The 27,375-nt window shown below is 46.5% G+C and overlaps 1 protein-coding gene across 4 annotated transcripts in view; it reads left to right on the top strand.

Moving 5' to 3' along the window:
- Nucleotides 1–26,086, top strand: part of LOC116944705 (uncharacterized) — a 53,973-nt gene extending 27,887 nt beyond the window's left edge. For all 4 annotated transcript variants that reach the window (XM_076068381.1, XM_076068379.1, XM_076068380.1 and 1 more), the window contains exons 9-12: nucleotides 7,144–7,258; nucleotides 9,211–9,268; nucleotides 23,742–23,837; nucleotides 24,562–26,086. In XM_076068381.1, the coding sequence (XP_075924496.1) occupies nucleotides 7,144–7,258; nucleotides 9,211–9,268; nucleotides 23,742–23,837; nucleotides 24,562–24,727 (435 nt within the window). In that variant the 3' untranslated portion in view covers nucleotides 24,728–26,086. The remainder of the gene's footprint in view (nucleotides 1–7,143; nucleotides 7,259–9,210; nucleotides 9,269–23,741; nucleotides 23,838–24,561) is intronic.
- The last annotated feature ends 1,289 nt before the right edge of the window (nucleotides 26,087–27,375 follow it).

Genomic DNA, 27,375 nt, shown 5'->3' with positions numbered 1-27,375 from the left:
TTGTGTTTCTTCCATTTGCGAATAATCGCATCAACTGTTGTCACCTTCTCACCAAGCTGCTTGGCAATGGTCTTGTAGCCCATTCCAGCCTTGTGTAGGTCTACAATCTTGTCCCTGACATCCTTGGAGAGCTCTTTGATCTTGACCATGGTGGAGAGTTTGGAATCTGATTGATTGATTGCTTCTGTGGACAGGTGTCTTTTATACAGGTAACAAGCTGAGATTAGGAGCACTCCCTTTAAGAGTGTGCTCCTAATCTCAGCTCGTTACCTGTATAAAAGACACCTGGGAGCCAGGCATCTTTCTGATTGAGAGGTCAAATACTTGTTTCCCTCATTAAAATGCGAATCAATTTATAACATTTTTGACATGCGTTTTTCTGGATTTTGTTGTTGTTATTCTGTCTCTCACTGTTCAAATAAACCTACCATTAAAGTTATAGACTGATCATTTCTTTGTCAATGGGCAAACGTACAAAATCAGCAGGGGATCAAATACTTTTTTCCATCACTGTAGATAAGAGAAGCTCGTTTGAGACAAGAATTAACGCCGTTTCAGTTGAGTGATTTTTTTTCTTCCAAAAAAACATTGAATTTGGTCAGAGGTTATTTTGAAGATGGTTAATGAGATTATATACGACACATAGTTTTGATAGGAGAAAACTCGTGAACTACCACTAATTATTATTCTTTGGGTCTTTAGGTAAAGTGATGTAGATAGGTTCAAAGAAAATAACCAAAAACTACGACGTTTCGATTACAGCACAAACGATCGTCATCTTTTTCCTCCTGATGATGATCGCTTGTGTTGTGATCGAAACGTCGTAGTTTTATTTTTATTTTCTTTGAACCTATCTCCGTGACTTTACCGAAAGACCCAAATAATATGAATTTCTGCAGTCATGAAAGCTTTAAGTCAAGATTTACCTCTGTAATTATTTGTATTATAATGATCAACAGATGGTGCATCAGGAATAAGAAAACAGGGATTTTTAGCCATAATATGTGAAGAGAGTAGAGAACAGGAGATATTTTGATAAGATCGATAAGAAAAGGTGGCGACATTAGGAGGAATACTTGGAAGGCAAAGGGTGCAATAAATACGGTAGTGGTCACTGTAAATAACAGGGAAGATTTCTGAAATCGTGATTTCAATTTTTTTTAAACAACCAGATCGAAGATTTTTCGATTTAAAGCTTTCGTGACTGCAAGGATTCATCTTCTTTGGTTCTTTCGGTAAAGTCACGTAGAATGAGAATAAAATAATAAAATAAAATAAGACAATAAAATTCTCACGATGTTTCGGCCACAACACAAGCAGCCTTCATCAGGTGAACAGAACTGTCGGGACGACAGTGCTCCAATGAGCGTTGTTAAGATTTGTAGCGTCTTTTTAACCTCCGTGAGAGGCGTGAAACCTCTTGACGAAGGAGTTTAAGTATCAAAGCAGGAGAATTTAGCATTGAAATAGCTGAGGGATTACCTTGTGACAGAAATAGCTATTCATAATAAAGGTTTTTGGGTTAGATCGCGTTTATTTATAAACGTGTCGTAACCCTCCACCACCCAACACGGCCAATCAGCAAAAAAAGTGTCACGTTGACAAAAGACAAATAATTCACTACTTCAGCCCACCGGTGTGTTGAAGAGTTAATCCACATTTACAGTTTGAGTACGACGTTTCGCTGGTAAATACTTCCAGCATCATCGGGCAATTCGCCAGAATGGTAAAGCCCTCGCTTTCTCCCGGTTTTATATAGAGCAGCAGGGTGATGTCATCACTTAACTCATCAGGTGCAGTGATTAGAGGCGGAGGGGGGGGTAATGTAATTATATAATCGATTAGTAATCAGTCATTGGTTATGATTAGTAATGAGTTGTAGATTAGTAATTCTTTAAATCAAAATGTAATGTGTATTATTTAATAATACGCTTCCAGGCCGCACTAACCAAAAAACCTTTATTATGAATAATATTGGTCGCGAAAGCCTACGTGTTAAACAGAAATAGCTATGTTAAAGTCAGAGTTTACCTATCAACAGAGGCATTTAGTATATGGACGCTAAAGGCCTCCAACTACCCAACTTTCATACAGTAAACCGATATGAAAAGAACGAAGTCTATATTACATAATATAATAAATGTACTTAATATATTCTTCAATAAGCTGGGCTATTTATCACAAAGCAACTGGGTATAAACTACACTATATAATTAGTGTATTTTAAGCTCGGTGAGAGGCATGAAACGTCTTGACAAAGGAGTTAACGTATCAAAGCAGGATAATTTAGCATTGAAATAGTTGAGGGATTAGCTTATGACAGAAATAGCTATGTTAGAGTTAAAGTTTACCTATCAACCGAGGCATTTAGTATATGGACGCTAAAGGCCTCCAACTACCCAACTATCATACAGTAAACCGATGTGAAAAAAAACTGGGTCTGTATTACATCAATATAATAAATGTACTTAATATATTCTTCAATAAGCTGAGCTATTAATCACATAGCAACTGGGTAAGGTAATGTCAGCAAAAGAGCTGCGGTCTGACGGTCACCATAAAATACAATTAATTAAGAACCGAAATGGTTTGAAACATCTTTCCAATGGTTACTAAGCCAGAATCCATCTTCTCGGTTGAAATTGTCTCTGTGCTTGTATATGTGGATGGCCTTATGAACGAATCTCTCATGGTAGCCAGTTTGGCTTGCAAAGAACCTCCGTCTTGGAGAAGTCGATGTTATGTGAACCCACTGAATTATAACAGTGATCTGCAACGGCAGAAGAGTTCGTCCTACCGTGTTTCAAGTCTGCTTTATGTTCGCGGATGCTGTCCGAGATATGTCGTTTGGTTTCTCCAATGTAGTTGCTACCACAGAGGCACTTTATTTTGTAAACGCCCGGGTACTGTATGTCTGGAACAACATCTTTTACAGATGGAACCAGATCACGGATATTATGTACTGTGTTGAATCGGACCTGTATCTTGTGTTTATTCAGGATTTTGGAGATCTTTTTAGTGACCCCTGCAATGTAGGGTAAGGTGATGGTTTTGAGTGGCTCCTCCAGAGGATCCTTCTTCATGACTGGAGTGATGGCTTTGCGGATTGTGTAGTCGGAGTAACCATTAGCCCTGAGAGCCTGGTGTACGTGCTTGAGTTCACTGGCAATGTGTTCCTGGTCGGAAATGCATTGGGCTCTATGGTATAGAGTCTTGATGAGGGAGTTCTTCTGGGATGGAAGGTGGTGGGAATTCGGTTTCAAGTAAGCATCTGTATGGGTAGCTTTTCTGTAGACAGAGTGGCTCATTGAACCATCAGGTCTCCTTTTAATTAAGACATCCAAAAAGGGTAGCTTGACATTTTTTTCGACCTCCATGGTAAATCTGATGGCTGGGTGTATGGAATTGATGTGGTCGAGAAATTGGTCTAGAGCAGGCTGGCCATGTGGTCAGATGACAAAAGTGTCATCCACGTACCTCTTCCATAAGGTCGGGTGTAGAGTGGCAGTCTGGATGGCGTCAGTTTAAAATTTTTCCATGAATACGTTGGCTACAACCGGAGACAGGGGGGAGCCCATTGGGGTGCCTTAGTCCGTTTGTAGAAAGTTCCATTCCAGGTGAAGTATGTGTTGGTTAAGCAATGTCTCACCAGGGGGGGTACATCAGTATGTAGTCCTTGATGAACCAAGTCTTCAATGATTGTGATGGTGTCAGGCACCGGAACTTTGGTGAATAAGGAAACCACATCAAAACTGACAAGCACGTCGTCTGGGGACAGGGAAATGCCTTTGATTGTCGATACCAGGTGAGTAGAATTTAGTATCGCAGAGGTGTTTTTTCCAGTGAAAGGTTGAAGTATATCAGCCAGAAAACGTGCCAGTCTATAGGTGGGGGAGTTGATAGTAGAGACGATGGGACAAAGGGGTGTATCTTCTTTGTGTATCTTTGGAAGGCCATATAATCTTGGTGGTCTGGCAGTAGAGGGTTTCAACGAGAACTGTTTGGTCTGATCAATTTATGCTGCTGCATCAGAGATGATTTTGTTCGCTTTGGTAACCAGGCTGTTGGTAGGATCTCTTTTTATTTTTGTATAGCTGCCATCGTTGAGTAGTTCTAGAATTTTGTTGTTATATTCTGTTTTGTCCATGATGACAGTGGCATTGCCCTTGTCGGCTGAGAGGACAACAATACCATCTCTCTTTTTTAATTGAGATAATTAAAAGCGTTCATCTTTGCTGATGTTGCTAGGTGGTATCTTAGCGTTTTTGAGGATTGCAGCGATTTCAGATCTTGCTACGTCTGCAGAGATGTGACTTAAGCCCTTGAGTGCAACGTCGACATGGGCAATGATATCATTAACTGGTATGTGTCTCGGCGTGACAGCAAAGTTTAGCCCTTTAGCTAAAACGGATTTCAGGCCATCAGAAATGGAACTGTTACTGCGATTAATTACGACTTTGTTAACGTCTATCTTTTTGGTGTGTGGATCCAATTTTTGGTTGGAGAGGCGATTAAATTTGCAAATCAAATTGTCCCTACATTTGGTCGCCCTATAATTCAGTGGGTTCACATGACATCGACTTCTCGAAGACGGAGATTCTTTCCAAGCCAAACTGGCTACCATGAGAGATTCGTTCATGAGGCCATCCACATATACAAGCACAGAGACAGTTTCACCCGAGAAGATGGTTTCTGGCTTAGTAACCATTGGAAAGATGTTTTAAACCATTTCGGTTCTTAATTAATTGTATTTTATGGTGACCGTCAGACCGCAGCTCTTTTGCTGACATTACCTTACCCAGTTGCTATGTGATTAATAGCTCAGCTTATTGAAGAATATATTAAGTGCATTTATTATATTGATGTAATACAGACCCAGTTTTTTCACATCAGTTTACTGTATGATAGTTGGGTAGTTGGAGGCCTTTAGCGTCCATATACTAAATGCCTCGGTTGATAGGTAAACTTTGACTCTAATATAGCTATTTCTGTCAAAAGCTAATCCCTCAACTATTTCAATGCTAAATTCTCCTGCTTTGATACGTAAACTCCTGTGTCAAGACGTTTCATGCCTCTCACCGAGCTTAAAATACACTCATTATATAGTGTAGTGTATACCCAGTTGCTTTGTGATTAATAGCCCAGCTTATTGAAGAATATATTAAGTACATTTATTATATTATGTAATATAGACTTAGTTCTTTTCACATCGGTTTATTGTATGAAAGTTGGGTAGTTGGAGGCCTTTAGTGTCCATATACTAAATGCCTCTGTTGATAGGTAAACTTTGACTTTAACATAGCTATTTCTGTCACAAGCTAATCCCTCAGCTATTTCAATGCTAAATTATCCTGCTTTGATACTTAAACTCCTTTGTCAAGAGGTTTCACGCCTCTCACCGAGCTTAAAAAGACGCTACGATTCTTAACAACGGTCATTGGAGCACTGTCGTCCCGACAGTTCTGTTCTTTCACCTGATGAAGGCTGCTTGTGTTGTGGCTGAAACATCGTGAGAATTTCATTGTCTTATTTTATTTTATTATTTTATTTTCATTCTACGTGACTTTACTGAAAGAACCAAAGAAGACAGATCGAAGATGTTGCCTTTGGAATATGTAGTAGGCGTAATAGATTGAGTCAGACCAAGGGTGTCCAGAATGGACAGAAATGTGGATACATTACATTCTCGAGAGTTGTCAATATGGAAATTGAAATCACCAGAAATTATTACTGGAGAGGAAAACATGCTGAATCCGTGAAGCTTAATCTAAGAAATCCGATACAAAGTTATAGTTAGTCTTGGGTGGACAGTAAAGAATAAACAGCTTCAGTTGAGAAAAGTACAGTAATTGAAGAGCAAGGTGCTCAGAGGTGGAGTAGCCGGAACATTTAATATTCACGAATTTTAAGTTTGATTTTGCAATGACTGCAACACCACCACCACCATACCGACCTGAAGGCCGAGCACATTCAAAGAAGTGGAAACGTGAAGTAACTGATTTAAGAAAAGGGAGAACATCTGATGATGAATTCCACATTCCAGTAAGGCAGATAATAGCTACACTACATATTACTTTACCAGGTAAGGCCCACTGAGATACATAGCTCTTTTTCAAAGAAACCTTGCTGCAAATAATAGCTTATCACGTGGATTTTTTTTTACAGCAGCCAAATGCTCTAAACACCTGTTTCCGAATGTGGAGGGAGAAACCGGATGACCCAAAGAAAAATCCACGCGACCACGGGGAGAACATGCAAACTCAAAATATGTAGGCCTCATTGTCAGAATTGAACCCACTATCTCCTGTATACCAGGCGAGGTAGTTAACATCCCGACACCGTGGCACCCTCAGTCATCCCCTCCAGAGGAAAATCATCAATACTCAGTGTTGTATTGTTAATTCAGAGAATGTTTAATAAGGATAATTTTATCTTCATGGGTATACAGTATGTGGGGCAGGTGTAGACGGGATGAGCGTTTGTGGAGGAGACCATTGATTCCTGCCGAGTGGCAGATGACGGTGTCTATGCGATATGATGGGTATATGAGATTGGGAACCTAGACAGCGATGACAATTAATAATGCATTTGTTCGCATTAGGTCAATTGATGAATGCATTCTCCGATTGTACACCTACGGTGTACTGTACATAAGGCCGTCGTATTAATCCCCGCAGTTGACAAGCTGAGTGGGCGCTTGGGTCAGGATGATGCGGAAGTGTATTTCAGGCCCAGCAGAAAATCAGGCAAGTAGCCTGTTGCTACATTTCAGAAGTAGGTGACGAGTTTTAGTGACATAAGCAACACCGGACCAGCCAAGCCGGTTTAGCCAGCTGGAGACGCTGCCGAGAGGGCTGCGCTGATGTACGCAGGTAACATTCCAGCCACATAATAGCCGCTAACGATGAGCCAGCGGGCAGCAAGGTCGCGACCAATGACCACACAGGTGACCAGGGGAAAGGCGGCAGTCGATGGAGGGTCCACGAGGTGGGTGGGGGAGGGTTGAAAAGATGGTGGCCACCACCGCAGCTTTCCCTGAACCAATGGCCCGGGAAAACCAAGTGGTAGGCAATGATGTTAATTATGATGGTAGTGATGTTGGAGGTGATAATGTTGATGATGTTGATGGTGTTGATGAGCTAGGATGGCGAGGTGATTGGCATCAATGCGCTCAAGGTTGCTGCTGGGATCTCGTTTGCGATCCCCTCTGACCGCATTCGCCTCTTCCTCTCCGAGTCGCACCACCGGCAGACCAGAGGTGGGGAGTCCTCCCTACCTAATCCTCCACCTTCCTTCCAGTGCAGGTGTGGGGGCTGATGCCCCCCTCCCCACTCCCCATTAGGTGGGGGCTGATCTCCCCCTCCCCACTCCCCGCGAGCGGGTGGGGCGCAACGTCCCCCCCCCTCACTCCCCGCGAGCGGGTGGGGTGCGACGTCTGCCCCCTCCACCCTCGCCCCCTCTCTCCGCGTTTGCGTCTCGCGGGGCCACCCGCACCCCCGCCCCCGACCGGACGACCGGCCCCCCCGCACCAGCGCCCTCTCTGACTGACATAGCTAGCGGCTGGCAGACACCGCCTAGGGGTTAATTACGCGCGCGCCCTCCCCCCCACTCACGCGTTCTAACCGCGCGGATTACGTAATATTCCTTGAAATTGCAGCTCGCAGCTGTTTGGAAATAATTATTTTACTAAGCCGTCGTGTCGACAAGCCGACTGCGCTCGGAATCAATTAATCACGAACGTTCATCTATTTAATTAATTATTTGTATGTGCGCGCGCGTCGTACACACACTGATTGGAGTCACCCACACACAGCAGTGCGCCGATCGCTGTCCCACCGCTCTTTACCATCTTCACACACACGCACACGCACAATGCGTCAACCAACAATCTGGTACCAAGGTTTTATTTCTGGCGTGAATAGCGAACTCTTGCTTTTGGCCCCCTCCAGCCAGCACCCTTCGGACAGCGCCTAACCTCTTATCCCCTATCCTTCGCAGAGTGCGACTATCCCTAAGCTAGGGCTGACTGCGAACTGGGCTGAATCGGCCACCCGTGCTTACTCACCTTTCTAGCTGCACGATGGGGGTTGGGGAAGATGCTCGCCTCGGAGACTTTGCCTGGGCAATCGTTTTCAGCTGCACCCTGCAGGTGTCCCACGGACGCTGAGGGCGGCTGGTATTCTCCACCACTCCAGAAGAACTCTGATCCCAATTTGCCCTCCTTTCCCCCCTTATGTTCTCAAAGCCTGTTAATCCCCGGGTAACATGATGTCATCCTGCGTGTCAAATCGAATCCTTTTTTCCGGCCGTTTTGAGCGCTGTGGCCGTTGGGGGTGGGGGGGGGGGAGCATCACGTCATCCCTCGCTTTCCATTGTTTCAGTGTTTCAGTACCTGCGCTCCTCATCGCTGCCTAGGGGCTTTTCCCTCCCACCCCACTGTTTACACTGCCGCAGGGTGCTCGCCTTGGGGTACCATCCCCTGTGCTGTGTATGCTTCATTGCGGCCGGCCTGTAAAGCTCTATGCCCCCTTTTAGGGGGGGGGGCGCCATGTAATCCGGTCTGGGGGGCTCAGCCAATCTCCTGGTCCGGGGAAGCCGTAGAACGTCCCTGCTAGAGGGGTCCTCGGGTGAAAACCCATCGTACCAGGTGATCCCTCCTCGAGACCCTACGGGGGTGCATCCGAGTGTTTAGTGGGGCGTGCGTGCGTTCGTGGGGGGGGGGGGGGGGGGGTGAGAGGAGAGGGTAGCGCCGGCTGAGTTGCTCCGCTGCGGTGGAACCACACAGTAGCAAAAGTAGCATATGCTATGGACCCCGAACTTCCAAGGGCCCCGCGCTAAATGCTTTCAAGCTATCAGTGATTCTCCACTTGCTCTAATACTATAGTACTATACTGCCTTCAAATTGTATGAACGACTGCGTGTTTAAGGTTAGCGTTTTGTCGTATTATGTGCCTGTATAGCAAATGAGAAAAAAATGTATAACATATGCTACAGGCCCCGCACTAGCTTAATCCGGCACTGATTCCTTCTCTTTCTCCCATCCTCCTTTCATCCACCCTCTCCTTTTCCCTCCCTCCTCACTTCCCCCTCCCCTTACCCGTCCCTCCTCCCTCCCCCTTCTCTTCCCTCTCATGCACATTCTCTACCTCCTCCACCCCCTCCCCCCTTTTTATCGTCATGGCGATGATGATATCTTCGTCGTCTTCACAGAGAAGAACGAGATGAAGCGACGATACATCGGCATCAGCATGCTGACGCTCACCACGAGGTGCGAGCCCTCACTCCACTCACCACAGCCTCGCCACATTCACCACAGCCTCGCCACAATAACTTATTCATTCACCTCACTCATCACAGTCTCACCACATCCTCTACATGCACGCTAATAACACATATTAATAAAGCACTTTCCTACATGGAACTCAAGGCGATGGCACATCATAACATAAACCTTTGTCCAAGGAGAGTAAAAACTAAGAAGCTGGGACTGTAACGTGCCCCGAGGGGAGTGGGGGGGGGTTTAAACGCCACCGCCGCTGAGCAGCGATCGTCGCTCCGCAGCCCGTGGGGAGCAGCAGCGTGTGTGGGAGGGGGGGGGGGCAGAATGAAGCCTTTGGGGTGGCCACACAAGCACAAGGCCCCGGTGAGGCTGTGAGGTAACCGACTTGTTCACTTTGGAGAGCCTCATAGGTCAAAAAGGAGAATGTTAAACTTCACTCTGAACTTCATAGGGATCGGCTGGTGAAGAGAGTTTTTCTTTCGCTCGCCGGGTTTCTTGATAAGAATCGAGCAGCTGAGTTCAACGTACCCAGGACTCGGGTGGGAACACACGAAAGAACAGCATCGCAGTAATCGCTCCTTGAAAACATACGGAGGTGGATCGGCCTCTCCGTATCCCAGGACGACGGGCAAGGTCCCGGGCGAGGTCCCGGGCGAGGTCCCGGGCGAGGTCCCGGGCGAGGTCCCGGGCGACAGCTGAGTTCAACGTACCCAGGACTCGGGTGGGAACACACGAAAGAACAGCATCGCAGTAATCGCTCCTTGAAAACATGCGGAGGTGGATCGGCCTCTCCGTATCCCAGGACGACGGGCAAGGTCCCGGGCGAGGTCCCGGGCGAGGTCCCGGGCGAGGTCCCGGGCGAGGTCCCGGGCGAGGTCCCGGGCGAGGTCCCGGGCGAGGTCCCGGGCGAGGTCCCGGGCGAGGTCCCGGGCGAGGTCCCGGGCGAGGTCCCGGGCGAGGTCCCGGGCGAGGTCCCGGGCGAGGTCCCGGGCGAGGTCCCGGGCGAGGTCCCGGGCGAGGTCCCGGGCGAGGTCCCGGGCGAGGTCCCGGGCGAGGTCCCGGGCGAGGTCCCGGGCGAGGTCCCGGGCGAGCGGTGCTTCATTCACACTGAAATGTTAGCCCAACGGACGATTTGCAAGCCACCGGCTCGAACACTGAGTTTAAGCAAGTTCACGGTCATGATGAATGGTGTAGCCCAACTTAACTCAAGCATGTGAATGCCAGGTTTCAGTGAAAAACTAAATAAAAAATGTCGATATCACTGACAAGATCATGAATCAACAATTACTTATTACCCATAGATCCAACATCGCACAATGCACAAGTCGCAAAGGAAGGGGATTGCAGAACAGTTATATGGGATACATGTGAAGACATTCTTGGCAGGCTGCTAAGACAAAAAAAACGAATTGCATTGAAGCATCTAGCTGGTGGCTTTTTGTGGCTGAGCTGGATAACAAGGGTAAGTTAATTGAGGCTGCATTGTTGATGGACTGACACGGGCGCAGCTGTGGCCAAAGCCGCAGTGTAGAGGATGGCCGACTAAGGATATCAGCCTCACAACAAAGGGAGCAGAGGGCCAGCTCCGTAGGAAATCCGAGGCGCAGCTTGTGAGGCCAGAAGCAGGGCTGGTAAGTCGGAGAGCCGCATAACTCATGCTGAAGACATTGCTTCCCGGACCATTCCGCCACCAGTCAACCTCATCGTCAATACTATACTTACCACACCCACTCACCGCAGCCTCACAAATCCACATTACCACAGCCTCACCGCAGCCTCACAACCTACATCATCACAGTCTCACCACATTCACTCATCAGAGCCACACAAACCCACATTACCACAGCCTCACCACACTCCGTCATCTCACTACACTCACTACAGTCTCACCATACTCACACGACATCCTCTTCACACATACACCACCTCACCTCAAGGTGCGAACTCTAACCACTCACACACTCACCACACACTATCACCACATAAACAGTCTCACCACTCTCATTCACCACACACTGATGACGGTGATGACTTATTAGTGAGCTCCGACTGGTTCTGTGGTGATGATGGTGGTGGTTATGATGGTGGTGGTGATGATGATGTTGATGATTGTCACATACGGGGAAATGACATTCACTGGGATAATCTATAGTGAGGCAGATTAGCTTGTTTTTTGTATTGGTGACAGATTGGACACATTAAAGCACAGTCCAGCAGAGAAACTTCTCAACGACGTCCGGCAGAATGTAAATGTGTCGCTGACAACACCGGAATGACTAACCCTGGCCCTTGCTGATCTCGTGTTCGACACGCACGCCATCACAAACAATGCCTTGGTAGTCGCTAGGCCGTCACCAGTCGGGTAGTTTCATCTCGTTACAGACCGTACGAGCGTAGTCACCACCGCAGAACAGGTTGATGACAATAAATACAGTACCAACATTTTCACTAAACACGCCCCTTCTCTCAGTCTCCATAATTTACGTCGATTTAGGTGATTAAATCGACGTAAATTAACTGAATTTCACTATCTGAATGGCTGTTTACACCTATGTGTCTAAGCATCTGTATTATCTTATGAAGGTATAAAGTTAAAACAAAACAAAAATCACTCACGCTTTCTGCCCCGTTCAAATGCGAAGCCTCTGCCACGCTGATGTCTCCTCCTGGCAATGCTGCATTTCTCTATCTATAAACTAAGCTGTGCACTTTTTTTTATTTTACCATGTAAGGCCTGCTGAGCTATCGAGTAAACCCTCTCTAGTCGCAAGGAATACATTCTTGAAAACGCTCGCGAATGCAGAATTCGCGAGTGCAGAAACCTTGCTTAACGGGAATAATTGGGTTACGTTCCTGGTGCGAGTGAACATAGGGGGGGGGGGGGGGGGGAATGGTAGATGTTTAATAACGATTACTACAATAAATAAGTAATAACTCATGAAGAACGGGTTTTTAAAAATTACCTTTGATGATGGTGATTTGACGATGACGGTGTAGGCGGTGATGGTGAGGAATTCAGGAGCATGACGTTTTGGGAGATGCAAGCGTTTGCTTTTCTTTCTTTCGTATGTACTATTAGCAGCAGATTAAATATGTAACTTTAGATTTGTTATCCACTCAATTGTCTGTTCAGACGAAAAGTGGATCTCGTCCATTCCTCCCTTAAAGGAGTGAAGACAGCAGCTGGCTTGGGATTGGTGACCACACTCGCAGGCTGCTGAATCTTTGATGCGTCATTTGTGCATCAGGTGGCCGCATCGGCCATGAATGATAACGCAACAGTTATCATTGTAACACTCTTGGGAGTGCTAGCTGCAACACTTTCCATGATTGCATTCGCGTTCTTTTTAATGGGCCTCACAGTTGACTCCATAGCAAATGTCGGCCTACCACAGATGCACTCTCACCGATATCTAGCTTATCTAACACTTTTACTTGTTCACTCAACTCATCACTTTATAACACGTAGGCTTTCTCGACCAATATCCATAATAGAGGTTTTGGGTGGGGGGGAGATCGCGTATATAGAAATGTGTAGTTAAACCTGCCACCACCTGACACAGCCAATGATGAAGGTTTGTCACGTAAACAAAACATGCCAATTCGTTACTAGTTCAGCACACCGGTCGTGTGTTGGAGAATAAACCTACAATATTTACAATTTGAGTACGATATATCCCCTCAGGTCTTCGCACCTAATTGGTTCACAAGTGACGACATCACAATTATCCCTCCATTTAAGACGGAAACAGGAGGAGGATTTATCCACAACTCTGGCTGTTGCTTGATGAGGCTAGTTATAATTTATGGCGAAACGTCGTACTCGAATTGTAAATGTTGTCGGACATGGTTATATACCTCAATGTTAATAGGCGAAATGTAAATATTCAGACAGAGAAGGGACGTGTTTCGTGAAAGTTTTGGTATTCGTTTCCATCAGCCTGCCCTGTAGTGGTGACTACGATTATCCGGTCCGTAATGAAGTAGTGACAGCATATCCACTACCGTGGAGCATTGTTCGTGATCGTGTGGGGGTTAAACACGAGAGCAAGCAAGGGTCATCAGGGTCTAAGTCTACAGGCAGAGACACAAACTTGGACTCTTGGTGTACAACAAACGACACTCTGGTGCGAACGACGACACACACACACCTGTATTTTGCGGGACGCTAAGAAAAGTGTTTTGCTGTATTTTGTTTTGATGTGGCACCTCAACCTTTGCCATGCAAGCATCTCGCGGACAAAGACCCCCCTCAGTTTAACACGTAGGCTTTCGCGACCAATATTATTCATAATAAAGGTTTTTGGGTTAGATCGCATTGTTTATAAATGTGTCGTAACCCTCCACCACCCGACACGGCCAATCAGCAAAAAAAGTGTCACGTTGACAAAAGACAATTAGTTCACTACTTTAGCCCACCGGTGTGTTGAAGAGTGAATCCACAACATTTACAGTTTGAATACGACGTTTCGCTGGTAATTACATCCAGCATCATCGGGCAATTGCACGATGATGCTGGATGTAATTGCCCGATGATGCTGGATGTAATTACAGCGAAACGTCGTATTCAAACTGTAAATGTTGTGGATTCACTCTTCAACACACCGGTGGGCTAAAGTAGTGAACTAATTGTCTTTTGTCAACGTGACACTTTTTTTGCTGATTGGCCGTGTCGGGTGGTGGAGGGTTACGACACATTTATAAACAACGCGATCTAACCCAAAAACCTTTATTATAAAGACCCCCCTGTATAGATTCAACAGACTGTTGGGGCAAGTGCTGTTAGTGAGCACCTATGAAGGTCGGCACGCACACGAGGGGGTGGGTGGCCAGCACCATGCGCGGCCGCCTTTGTCTCCCTCGTGGAGATGTTTATATATCTCACCAGGTACTCGTTTGAGGCTGAGTTGACCTAGGGGAGGCCCAGAACCGATTCAGATAATAGTCACTGGTGTCAGGCGTGAGCAGGAATCGAACTCGGGTAACTGGGTTTCCATGTTTATTTAAATTATTTAATTTTTAGTTTACTGGCATACAGTATAGTATACTTATTTCAATTATGATGCTGTCTATTTTTGGTTGACATGTACCTAGCTCCATTATGTATGTTTATATGGGTTATGTATTGAATGTCGCATTTTTTACTTTCCTGGCACTTTCCAAGGGTGTAACCCCTCGCGATATTCAAGGGTCTCCTGTACTGGCAAACTGTCATCTCATTCGGTGTCCAATATATCACCAATACAAAAATAAGTTACTCTGCATCACTACAAATCCTCCCACTGGATTTATGTGACATAGTGGGTGATTATGTTCCAGGATCTGGAGTGTCGGAGGGGGTAAAGATTATTCTTCATTTCTTCATCTTGATACCGGCAAAAAGGGGTCCACAGAGATGTCAAAAAGTTTCACTAAAGGAAGCTGTCAGATCTGTGCAGGAAGCCGAGTCCTATACACGGTGACTCTTGTATGCCAATGGAGATCACAGTTGAAGCATGGCAGACACTGAGGAACTCATCAGAGAGGGAGGGTGAGCTGTTGGGCTTTGAGGGTGCAGAGCTACACACATTCTGGAGACAGGCGTGAGCTACAGGTCGAGCGAGAGAGAGGAATGAGGAAGTCCGCAAGGATGAAAACGGGAAAGAGAGCAGAAAGAGAGGGAATAGGAGAGGGACAGAGATTTATGAAACTATTTGAAACTATTTTACCAGGTAAGCCCCACTGAGCCTCTTTTTCAGGAGCGACCTGGCCACAAATAATAGCTCAATGAAGTGGCTTATCACATTGACATTTATAACAGCCAAAGGCTCTAAACGCATGATTCGAAATGTGGAAGAAAAAAACCGAAGGACCCGGAGAAAACTCCACACAGCCATAGGGAGAACATGCAAACTCCAAATATACAGGCGTCAGGGTCAGGATCGAACCCATGCACCCCTGTAAACCAGGCGAGATAGTGAACATCTTTCCACCGCGGCGCCCCCTATTTGAACTGCCGTTTATGTAGGTGAGGTGATTATCTTAACCCCTCCCCCGCCACACTGGTCACTTCATGGCGCCAGTATGACCGAACAGTGTGAACATCAAAGCAATTAACACACGTATAACAATCCGGTAGGAAACAGTCGAACCTAGTTGGCGAACATTAAAAGCAATTATAATCAAAACTAGCATAAACCCACGGTGGCGAGATATTAACTACCTCACCCTGTATACAGAAGGTGGTGGGTTCCATCCCGATCCCGACCCTGACACCTGTATATTGGGAGTTCTCCTCGTAGTCACATGAAATTTTCTCCGTGTCCTTCGGTTTTCCCTCCACAACTAGAAAACATACATTTGCAGTATTTGGTTGCAATACATTTCCACACGATAATCTACTTCACTGAACTATTATTTGTGGTCAGGTCGCTTCTGAAAAAGAGCGAAATAACTCAGTGGGCCTTTACCTGGTAAAATATTTTTTTCCTAGTTTTTAGTTTCTACTTGTTTCAATGGTTTTCAGTGGTACTGCCTCACCATATCGCGTGGCATACTCTATCGGGGTTAAGATACCCGTATCCCGTTGGAGAGACTGAATGAGCCAATTAAATCTACTGCAACGCTTTCAAAATTGGCATCTCCAATGGCAATTTGTCCCAATGGGACCTTCAATACCCGTATGTCACAGGATTGGCAATATCTGCACTTTGCTCAGCTTTTGCTTAATACTCACCAATCAATCATGTCCCAGCTGCTATACTTGCTTTTGCATGGTCTGAGGCAGAATTAACTGCTTGCATTTTCTCCCATGCTCAATGTTTGGAGATTGAAATTCTCAATGTAGCACTCCCGTCTCCACAATCATGTTTCCTTTGTGTAATGTTTTTGACCAGTGGCAGATTTTCTAGACAGATCTTCCAAACTTTGGGGCCTATTGTTGTGCCTCTTTCATTTCTGCTGCACCTATTCCTTGCAGTGAGTGAATTTATTTTTATTGGCTTCATTGCCTTTTTTTACACGAATCTCTGCTACTCGAGTGGTCACCGCATTAGCTACCTTGCAACTCTGTTATTTATTTTCCTTTGGTGGTATATCAACTGTTGTTTGCTCTGGTAATATATTGCAAGATTCCTCTATACATTCCTGTCCTCGCAAGAGTTCAGTCAGTTTGCCCTTTGGGTACACATTCTCTAGGGGAGTCTCCCCATTATAATTGTTGATCACTATATTAAAGTTTTTAATGTCTTCTAGTTTTGTGGCTCCTGTTACGTTGCCTACCACTACATCATAAATCGAACTGCCCATGCACATCGCGTGCACAGTTCTGGTGAAGCATGAACATTCTCGTTTAATTTTGGCAATGGGACACTCCATATATTAATACACGTGTGCATTCTCCCCCTATCAATTTTTAATCACAAATCAGTCCTCTTTTGATAATTACGACAGTGCAGCCGGTATCTCTCATGACTGTAACCCACTCTTTTCCCTTTGGACCAGTCACAAATCCTGACTCAGTTGGTACGTTGGTTACAACAGCGCATGTCCCGAACACTGAAACTGTTGTCTTTCCGTTCAATTCCGCTGCTTGATGTATCACCTCTGCTGGCATGACAGGTTGACATCCTGCCTTCGCACGAGTTTCCTTTTAATTGTCACACTTTCTCACTCTTTTGATGTGGAGTTTCTCTTTGTCGGGTTGATTCACCAATTTTTTTCTCCCCCAACAGTCCCTTCCCAGATGTCCAAATTTGCAACAAGCAAAATACACTACTGGTGTCTGCCTTTTACCGATTCCACTATTAGTGGGTACTTCTGGTTTAGCAATGTACTGTGCTATTGGCTGACTTACCAATTTAAACTGCATCAGTCCTCTGTCTCGTCTCCCTATGTTATAGGTACGACCGTGAGCCTCCAAGCATCGCTCAGCACAATCCACCATCTCTTGCACACTCTTAGGGGTTTCTCTCCCGCAAATATATCCGTAAATCTCTTTGGACATGCTGCTGGTGCTTGCTCATGCACCAGCAAATCAATCTGTCAATCATCAGCACATTCACTGAGTCTGATCCAGTTGGACAGATAATTTCCCATACACAATGAACTGTGAAAAGTTATCTGCATTGGTCAGGTATAGAGGTTCTCAATTTGTATAGAACTCTGTCTGAAGCGTTGTAGCAAGGCTCTCCTGACTCTCTCTCTCTCTCTGATAGTCATCTGCTCTGTTCCACTCATTCTGCAACACAAAGTGCTTTTCCTTTCAGCAAAGCTCTCAAATTGACAGACCATTCCTCCTCGGGCCAGCCAAGTACCATCTTCAAATCTTTGCAAAAAGAATCTAGGTCATATTTGGCATCATCAAAAAGTGGTCATTAATTTTGGCGTGCTTGTTTTGGACCAGGCCAATGTTGAAGCACCGGTCCCATCTCCCGCCTGCATGTGTGCCAAGTTCAAACTTGCGTGTATGTCACGGTGGCGAGATGTTACATACCTCGTCTGGTATACAGGAGGTCGTGAGTTCGAATCGCGACCCTGATGCCTGCTGTATATTTTGAGTTTGAAAGTTCGCCCCGTGGTTGTGTGGACTTTTCCCAGGGTCCTCTGGTTTTTCCCTCCACATTCAGAAAAAAACATGTGTTTAGAGTATTTGGCTGCAATACATCTCCACGTGATAAGCCATTTATTTGAGCTATTATTTGTTGCCAGATCGCTCCTGAAAAAGAGCTATATAGCCCAGTGGGCCTTACCTGGTAAAATAAAAAAGTTTCATAGATCTCTTTCCCTCTCCTCTTCCCTCTCTTTCTGCTCTCTTTCCCTGTCTTCATCCTTGCAGACTTCCTCATCCGTCTCTCTTGCTCGACGTGCAGCTCGCGCCTGTCTTCAGCATGTGTGTAGCTCTGCACCCTCATCAATTACAACAGCTCACCCTCCCTCTCTAATGAGTTCCTCAATGTCTGCCATGCTTCAACTGTGATCTCCATTGGCATACAACAGCCACCGTGTACAGGCTTCCTGTACAAATCTTACGGCTTCCTTTAGTGACACATTTTTTGACATCTCTATGGGAACTTTGTTTCCGGTATCAAGATTATGAAATAAAGAATAATCTTTAAATCCAGTGGGAGGATTTGTGGTGATTTAGAGTAAGTAATTTTTGTGTTGTGATAGATTGGACACTGAATGAGATGGCAGTTTGCCAGTACAGGAGACCCTTGAATATCGCGGGGGGTTACGCTCTTATAAAGTGCTATGAAAGCCAAAACTGCGACTTTCAGTACTTAACCCTTCCATAAATAATAAGGCTAGGCACATGGCAACTAAAATTAGGATCACAATTGGATAAAGTATATTATAATGTACGCCAATAAACTAGACACAAAATAATGTTAATAAACATGAGAAGAGATGTCCGCGGTGCACGCTGTTAAGCTGATGCAACTGAGGTCGAACAGGTGTGCGCGTGGGCACATGGGGTTGGCGCCGTGGAGACGGGAGATGGGGGTGACGATGAGGATTAGCGAGGGCGAGGGGCGCTGGGCAAACAGCAGCTTAAGTGGGAGCACGTGGGGTCTCAGAATTAGTAGAGATGTCTAAGGGGAGTGTGCGTAAGCGGAGGGTTGAGTGGACCGGGAATGAAGAGTGAAGACATCTCGCCGCTGCCGCTCAAGCCACCAACGGGACCTCAACCCTCACGCCGTTGCCGGGCGGGTGTTGGCTGAACCCCCCAAGAACAGGTGAAATAAAGTGTAAGCAGGTGACTTGTTACAACGTGTCGGTGTGAGGAATTTAACAAGACACTACACATGTAAAAACCCGATACAAAAACATTTCTAGATAAATAGTATAAATACTGAATAAATACTGTGTTTTCCAATTACAATCATCCAAAGTGGGTGTGTGTTTGTTGGCGAGTGTGGAGCGGTGGTGCTACGGTTAGCATGCTGCGCTACGAACCCAGCGACCCGATTTAGATTCCCGCTCACGCCTTACACCAGTGACGATTATTTGACTCAGTCCTGGGCCTCCGCTAGGTCGACGAGTACCTGGTGCGATATGTAAACTTCACCACTAGGAGGATAAAAGCGGTCGCGCGTGGTGCGGGCCACCCACCCCCTCATGTGCGTGCCGGCCTTCATAGGTGATCGCTAACAGCACTTGCCCCAACAGTCTTGAGTCTATATGGGGGGTCTTTGTCTTTTTCCGCGAGATGCTTGCACGACAAAGGTTGAGGTGCCACATCAGAGCAAAATACAGCAAAACACTTCTCTTAAATTATTAAAGCTTTCGTGACTGCATAAAATTACTCATTGGTTTTTCGGTGAAGTCACATATGTAGAAATACAATAAAATTATATTAAAACAAAACAATCACGACGTTTCGATCACAACACAAGCGATCTTCATCAGGTGTCAAGAACAAATCATGGAGGTACATACAACAAAAAGGATGAGAGACGAGAATTTAACAAACCTAAAAAACATTATGTGAAGCACATCCAGTCAGGCCAACAACACAGTGAGACACTTCCTGGCAGACCACGAATTTCAGAAGAGTGTATGTACAAGATGTGCCTTTTTTGAGCTGCCGCAAGATGTTTTTTTTGAGCTGCCGCTCTCTCTCTGCCCCCCCCCCCCCAACCTTATTTCCTATTTAAGCTTCTGTTCATCCCTCTCTCTCTCCTTGCCTCTCTATCCGTCTTTCCTACTGACCGTGTACCTCGTATTTTCACTCTGTCTATGCTGGTTTGTGCAATCCAGAAGTTGAACAAGAAATGTAACACTCTTCTGAAATTCGTGGTCCGCCAGGAAGTGTCTGTGTTGTTGGCCTGACTGGTTGTGCTTCACATAATGTTTTTTAGGTTTGTTAAATTCTCGTCTCTCATCCTTTTTGTTGTATTTACCTCCATGATTTGTTCTTGACACCTGATGAAGATCGCTTGTGTTGTGATCGAAACTTCGTGATTGTTTTGTTTTAATATCATTTTATTGTATTTCTACATATGTGACTTTACCGAAAAAACCAATGGGCACTTCTCTTAACGTCCTGCAAAATACAGGTGTGTGTGTCGTCATTTGCACCGGAGTGTCGTTGTGCACCGAGTCCAAGTTTGTGTCTCTACCTGTAGACAAAGATCCCGATGACGCTTGCTTGATCTCGTATTTAACCCCCACACGATCACGAACAATGCGCCACAGTAGCGGCTATGCCGTCACCACTTCGTTACGGACCAGACAATCGTCGTCACCACTACAGGGCAGGCTGATGAAAACGAATACCAACACTTTCACTAAACACGTCCTTTCTCTCTGAATATTTATATTTTGCCTTTTAACATTTAGGGATATAACCATGTCCGTTTTCAATAGAACAATAATATTACATCTATGTGTCTAAGAATCTTATTAAAGTATAAAATTGCATTTAACACGTAGGCTTTTGTGACCAATATCATCCATAATATAGTTTTTTTTGGGTTAGATCGTGGAAATATATAAATGTGGCGATAAAACCCGCCACCACCCAAAACAGCCAACTAGTGAGGGTTCTAGATTTGAAGCTTTCGTGACTGCAAGGATCATACTCTTTGTTTTTTTTTTGTAAAGTCACGTAGGTAAAATAAATGAAAACGAAATTAAATTACGACGTTTCGGAGGCAACACAAGCTTCCGTCTTCAGGTGGAAACCGTCACAGCAAAATTGCTGTATCAAGTGAAGATAGCTCTAAGATACCCGATATTATATACAGGTTAAGGGGGGGGGGGAGGAGCCAGGAAGGGGCGTGGGGGGGGGCTAAGTTAAGCCGCCTTTTGTTATGCTGCAGGGGGTTAGGGGGACGGAGAGGCGATGGCGAGCGGTTATCGAAAACGAGCGCAACCAACTGGAAGAAATGGAAATGGCTGTACAATTATAAGGCAGCTAAAGTTTGACTTGCTTGATGACATCTTTCCAATGATTGCTCAATTTAAAACCATCCTCTCGGTTGAAGTTGTGTCTATGTTTATATATCTGGATGGCTTCATGGACAAATCTTTGGTAGTATCCGGGAGGTTTTCAGAGTACTTTGGTATAAGAGAAAACAATATCATGAGAACCCGCTGTGTTGAAACAATGATCAGCTACGGCCGAAGAATTCGTTCTCCCGTGTTTCAAATCTGATTTGTGCTCGCGAGTTCAGTCAGAAATATGTCATTTCGTCTCCCCGATATAGCAGTCACCGCAGGTACAACTCAATTTGTAAAGACCGGGGTACTGTAAGTCAGAAGTGATATCCTTTACGGATGGGATCAGATCACGGATTTTGTGTACTGTATTGAACCGGACCTGGATCTTGTGTTTGTTCAGAATTTTGGAATTTTTTTTGGTAACGCCTGCTATGTATGGCAACGTGATGATTTTGATTGGAGTATCAGGTGGTTGTTTCTGTATGGTGGGAGAAACAGCTTGGCGGATAGTATGGTCAGAGTATCCATTCATCTTGAGGGCCAGATGTACATGTTTTAATGCACTGGCTAGGTGGTGTTGGTCAGAAATGCAATGAGCCCTATGGTATAGTGTTTTGATGAGGGAATTCTTTTGAGCCGGGTGGTGGTGGGAATCAGGCTTCAAGTAGGAATCTGTGTGGGTGGCCTTCCTGTAAACAGAATGTCCCAAAGAGCCATCAGGCCTCCTCTCAAACAGAATATCCAAGAATGGCAGCTTGCCATCTTTCTCCACTTCCATGGTGAATTTGATGGATGGGTGTCTGGAATTGATGTGGTCTAGGAAATGGTTCAATGCTGGGAGGCTATGTGACCAAATGACAAAAGTGTCATCAACATATCTCTCCCAAAGGGAAGGACGAAGGGTGGATGTCTGGATGGCGTCTGATTCAAACTTCTCCATAAAAACATTGGCTATCACTGGTGACAAGGAGGAACCCATAGGGGTATCCTCATTTTGTTTGTAGAATGTACCATTCCAGGTAAAGTAAGTGTTGGTGAGGCAATGCCTAACCAGCGCAGGTACATCAGGGTTCAGTCCATGTTGGTGAGGGTTGTCACGTAAACAGAACATGCCAATTAGTCACTAGTACAGCACACCGGTGTGTTGGAGAGCCAAGCCACAACATTTACAATCTGAGTACGATAGTTCGCCAGTAATTACAGCTAGCTTCATCAGGCGACAGGCATATTTGTCTGGGTGAACCCGAGAGGGCATGTGAGAACCTTCTGGTGAGATCCAGAAGGGGGCGTGGCCGAAGGCGGAGCGAAGCCACGCTCGAGAGCATAAAAGGGTAGTCCCGAGAGCACTCGTGGACTGTCTTCTGGAATAAACTCACCGTGCTACGCCTCCTCGATATTCGGTCTTCGCTCGGCATCGTGGGTCATTCAGAGTGTTACTGACTGACCCAGTTATGTAGTTACCCCGTTGGGGTCTAGTTAACTTGTGTACGGTTATGTAGTAGCCCTGTTGCGGCCGTGTAATAAACGTGCTGCCTCCAAGTTCAAGTGGGCCTCCGTGAAGTACACTACATTCTGTTTACGTGACTAACCCTTACTAGTTGGCTGTGTCGGGTGGTAGCGGGTTTTCGCGACACATTTATATATTTACGCGATCTAACCCAGAAAACCTCATGGATATGAAGTTAGAACTAAACACAATCACGCTTTCTGTCCAGTTCAAATGTGAAGTCTGAACTGCTGTTTAAATAGGTGAGGTAATTATCTTAATTATTTTAATTTATATTTATATAGAGCGTGCTAGTTCAAGGCGCTGTATGTAGTTTAAAAGCGGTAACAAATCGAGAGTGATCTAGATGGCAAGGGGCATGCAAAGGTCTGAGGAATGAGTGACCATAACAGAGGGCGCGTGGGGGTCACGGAGGGGCAAGGGAGGGATCGGACGTAGTGGAGGGGCGAGGGTAGGGAAGAGGGTAATGGACGATGATGAAGAAGAGGAGGTAAAACTTTGAGAGAGGAACAGAGGGAGGTTGATGCAGGGCACTGCTCACTGTACAGAGGAAGTTTATTCCCACATCTCCCCCCAGCCCTCATTTGCATTGACAAACATCAAAACAATTATCGCGCGTGCAGCATTTTGGTACCAAACATTCAAAACCTGTTTGCAGAACGATAAAGCAATTAACATCAGAACTCTACACAAGCACGAACTTGCATTGACCCAACGGTACAGTGAGTGTTAATCACCATATCGTCACAATGATGTCCCAGTCTGATTAAAGAGCTCCGATTCTGATTCCGTGTTGATGATGCACGTGATGATAACGGTGATGATAATAATGATGGTAGTGATGATGTTAATGATGGTCATGATGGTGATGTTCCAGTCTGATTAAGGAACTCTGGCTCCGGTTCCGTGGTGATAATGATTGTGATGATGTTAATGGTGGTGATGATAATGACCGTGGTGATGATGGTGTTGCTTGTAACGATGATAATTATGATGGTGCTGTTGATGATGATGTTGATGATGTCCCAGTTTGATTAAGGAGCTCCGGCTCCGGTTCCGGGATTTCCCGGATGTCTCCGGCGGGATCTACGTACACGAGGTCATCCCGGGCTCACCCGCTGCCAGGTGACCTAACTCCCTGTGCCGGCGATGGCCGTAATGTTGATGTTGTGGTGATGTTGTGGTTGATACTATTGTTGTGGTGGTTGCTGTTGATAGTGCCGTGGTAATGGTGATATGGTGGTGGTAGTTGTTGTTGGGGGGACTATGGTGGCGAGATGTTAACTACCTCGTCTGGTATACAGGTCATGGGTTCGCTCCAGACCCTGACGCCTGTTGTTTATTTGGAGTTTGCATGTCTCTCTCCCCATGGTCGCGTGGATTTTTCTCCGCGTCTTCTGGTTTTTCCCTCTACATTTACAATCAACGTTTGTTTAGAGTATTTGGCTACGGTACAATTCCACATGATAAGCCACTTCGTTGAGCTATCACTTCTAGCCAGGTTGCTTCTGAAAAAGAGCTGTAGAGCTCAGTGGACGTTACCTGGCAAAATAAAGCATAGTTTTTAGTTGTTGTTGTGATGGTAGTGCCGGGGTAAAGGTGATAGGGTAGGGAAGAGAGGCAAAGCATGCAGCCAATGACAGGAAAAGACAGAGATAGCTGATTGTAGCCTAATGTCCCATAGGAGATGAGTAAGTAATGGTGATAGGGTGGTTGTGGTTTTCATGGTCGCGATGATTGTGGTGGTGTTAGTGCCGGGTTGACTAACGGTGATGTTGTTGTGGATGTTGTGGTGGTGGTGTTAGTGCCGGGGTGAGTAACAGTGATGTGGATATTGTGCTGTTTGTAGCGCTGGGGTGAGAAACGGTGACGTGGTAGTGGCTGTGGACGGCCGAGTAGCCACGCGCACAACGTCACTGCAGGAGGCGGTGCAGAGGGAGGAGAAGCTGCTTCTACTCGTACGGCGCGGCCAGGAGGAGATCCTCCTCACAGTCACGCCCGACATCGTCACGTAGAGCGAGCTCACCTTCACCCCTACGTCGTCACGTAGAGCGAGCTCACCTTCACCCCTACGTCGTCACGTAGAGCTCACCCTCACACCCTACCCTCACCCCCAAAATCGTCACACAGAGCTCCTCCTCACCCTCAGGCTCACCATCGTCACACAGAGCTCTTCCTCATCCTCACCCCCCATGGTCACGTAGAGCTCCTCACCGTCACGCCCAACATCCTCACACTGAGCTCCTCCTCACCTTTACCCGCGTCACACAGAGCTCCTCTTCACCCTTACCCCCACATCGACAGAGCTCCTCCTCACCCCCACATTGACACACAGGGCTCCTGCCGTCTTCTCCAACACTGTCAGCGAGAGTGCCTCGCCACGAGTTACATTGACCACCGATCAAACACATCAACCTTTGCCGGTTCGTTTGCAACAAGCACCAGTCCGCTCCGACCTATCCACATGAGCATTGCCCAGCCTCACTGGTCCCGAATCGACGCTGTCCAGGATCCCACAGCACCGTCTCTCCGCGGTCGGTCTCCGGACCAACGACCTGGAACCGGTCACCGCTGGCAGATGTTCGCCATCTACCCTTGTGTCCGAGCCAGTTTGGCAGCAGCCTCATAACGGTGTTGTTCATTCAAATAGCTTACTCTGTGTGTGTTCGTGATTAACTGGACTTGATACCAAGTGTTCGGACTTACACCTCAACTTCACTCACACCTCCTTACTTAGACAAGACAAAGATCCCCCGTATAGCCTTAACGGACATTTGGGACAAGTGCTGGTCGCGAGAAGCACCTATGAAGGCCGGCATGGCACACGAGGCAGTGGATGGCCAGCACCATGCCCGGCCGCCTTTGCCCCCCCAGTGTTGATTTTACACACTGCACCAGGTACTCATTTGTATGTATGTTGAACTTCTTTCGCACCATACGTTGCCAACCATGCTAATCGGAGGTGCGGCGACCTAGGGGAGGCACAGGACGGTTCAGATAATCGTCACTGGTTTTAACCGTGAGCGAGAATCGAACTCGTGTCATAAGGGTTCGTAGCGCAGTGCGCTAACCACTGCGCCACCGCTCCCCACTAGCACACACCGCCTCACACGCACACCACCTACACTCACCTCTACCTCACACGCCCCTTGAGCTTACACCTCCTCACACACATCTCAACCTCACACACACCTCCTGACTAATACACACAACACTCACCTCAACATCACACAACCACAACTTGCCCCCTCATCAGCCTTACAGGCACGCACGCGTGTAGCACACGTTCTGTCGGGCAGCTGTCGCGCGTGAACATTGATGACGACGATGATGGCGGGCACGTGACTCCTCAGAATAAACTATTCTGAATACTGCGACGGGGTGTGTGGGTGAGTGTGGGTGAGTGCAGAGTGTGACATGTGGGTCAGGGTAGGGTGTGGAGTGTGGGTGACTGAATGAGTGCAGGTTGTCGTGTGTGTATAGTGTGGGTGAGTATATAGTGTGGTCAAAGGTGAGTGTAGGGTGAGGCGTGTGGGAGAGTGTGAGGGTGATCGGAGTGTGTGAGCGGTGTGCTTATGACCAGCTGCGGTTTGACAATAGAGGTCTCACTCCGAATCAGTCAAGCGGCATTATCTTTTCATCGTCTGCGTAACGCTGTGGGGAACCTACCTGGCCTGCAACTCCACGCTAAGCTCTGGATCTTTTCGGCCACAGTCGTGCCCTCCCTCCCTTTTCTATGTTTAGGAAATGTGGAGCGCTCGATCGAACACCTGCGCCGGTTTTAAATATTAATTTTAGCCTGCCTGCGATCCATCCTGGGTTTGACCAGACTGGATTGTCTGAGGAGCTCAGATTCTTGAAAGATCTGGACACAATTCCATCGGTGAGCTCCTCCAGCAGGCAAAGCTGCATTGGCTGGGCCGTGTAGCCCAGCCACTGCATGTCCAAGCAGCTGTTTGGCCAGATAGAGGGGACTAAACGGGCGCGGTACGGGCTAGAGAAGAGATGGACTGATGTAGTACAGAAGGATATGGAGCTGATTGGACTTGCTAAAGATTGGTACCAGTGGTGTCAAGATCGGCTTCTGTGGAAGAGGCTCGTGAAGGACGTGACTGGGCAGTTTGAGGCATCCACCCTCCAGCAACTATGGAGGGCAGAGGAGCGACGCTCACAACAACGAGCGGAGCACCGGGCGGCTAAAACACAGCGCGTTGGCAAAGTAGGGGGCACAGGTGGTGCATGTACCAGTGATTTCAGTCAACCCATGGCACCTGAGTCTGTCCGGTGACCTGCCATAAAGCCTTCCGTAATGCCTGACATAAGCACCGTGGTGACATCACCGCCACTTAGTGGCAAAAAACGGCTATTGTTGTGGTTTGTGTATGGTTATGTGTATAGTGTGGTGTGTGGGTCGGTGGAGAGTGTGACGTGTGGGTGAGTGTAGAGTGTGGTGTGTGTATAGTTTGGTGTGTGGGTGAGTGGAGAGTGTGGTGGGTGGGTGACTTGTGTCGAGGCGAGTATAGAGGGTGGTGAGTGTCGTGGGTGATGAGTGCTGATGAGTGCATAGCGCGTGGTGAGTGGATAGAGGAAGTTGGCCGTCACAGGAAGGGGCTGATTTGCCAAAACGGATGTCATTGCAATGTGAACCCATCCCTTGCATAAG

The sequence above is a fragment of the Petromyzon marinus genome, chromosome 21, assembly GCF_048934315.1.
Source record: "Petromyzon marinus isolate PM22_M1 ecotype Great Lakes invasive population chromosome 21, UKy_Petmar_22M1.pri1.0, whole genome shotgun sequence".
Classification (NCBI taxonomy): domain Eukaryota; kingdom Metazoa; phylum Chordata; class Hyperoartia; order Petromyzontiformes; family Petromyzontidae; genus Petromyzon; species Petromyzon marinus.
This window is presented reverse-complemented; position numbering and strand designations above follow the sequence as displayed.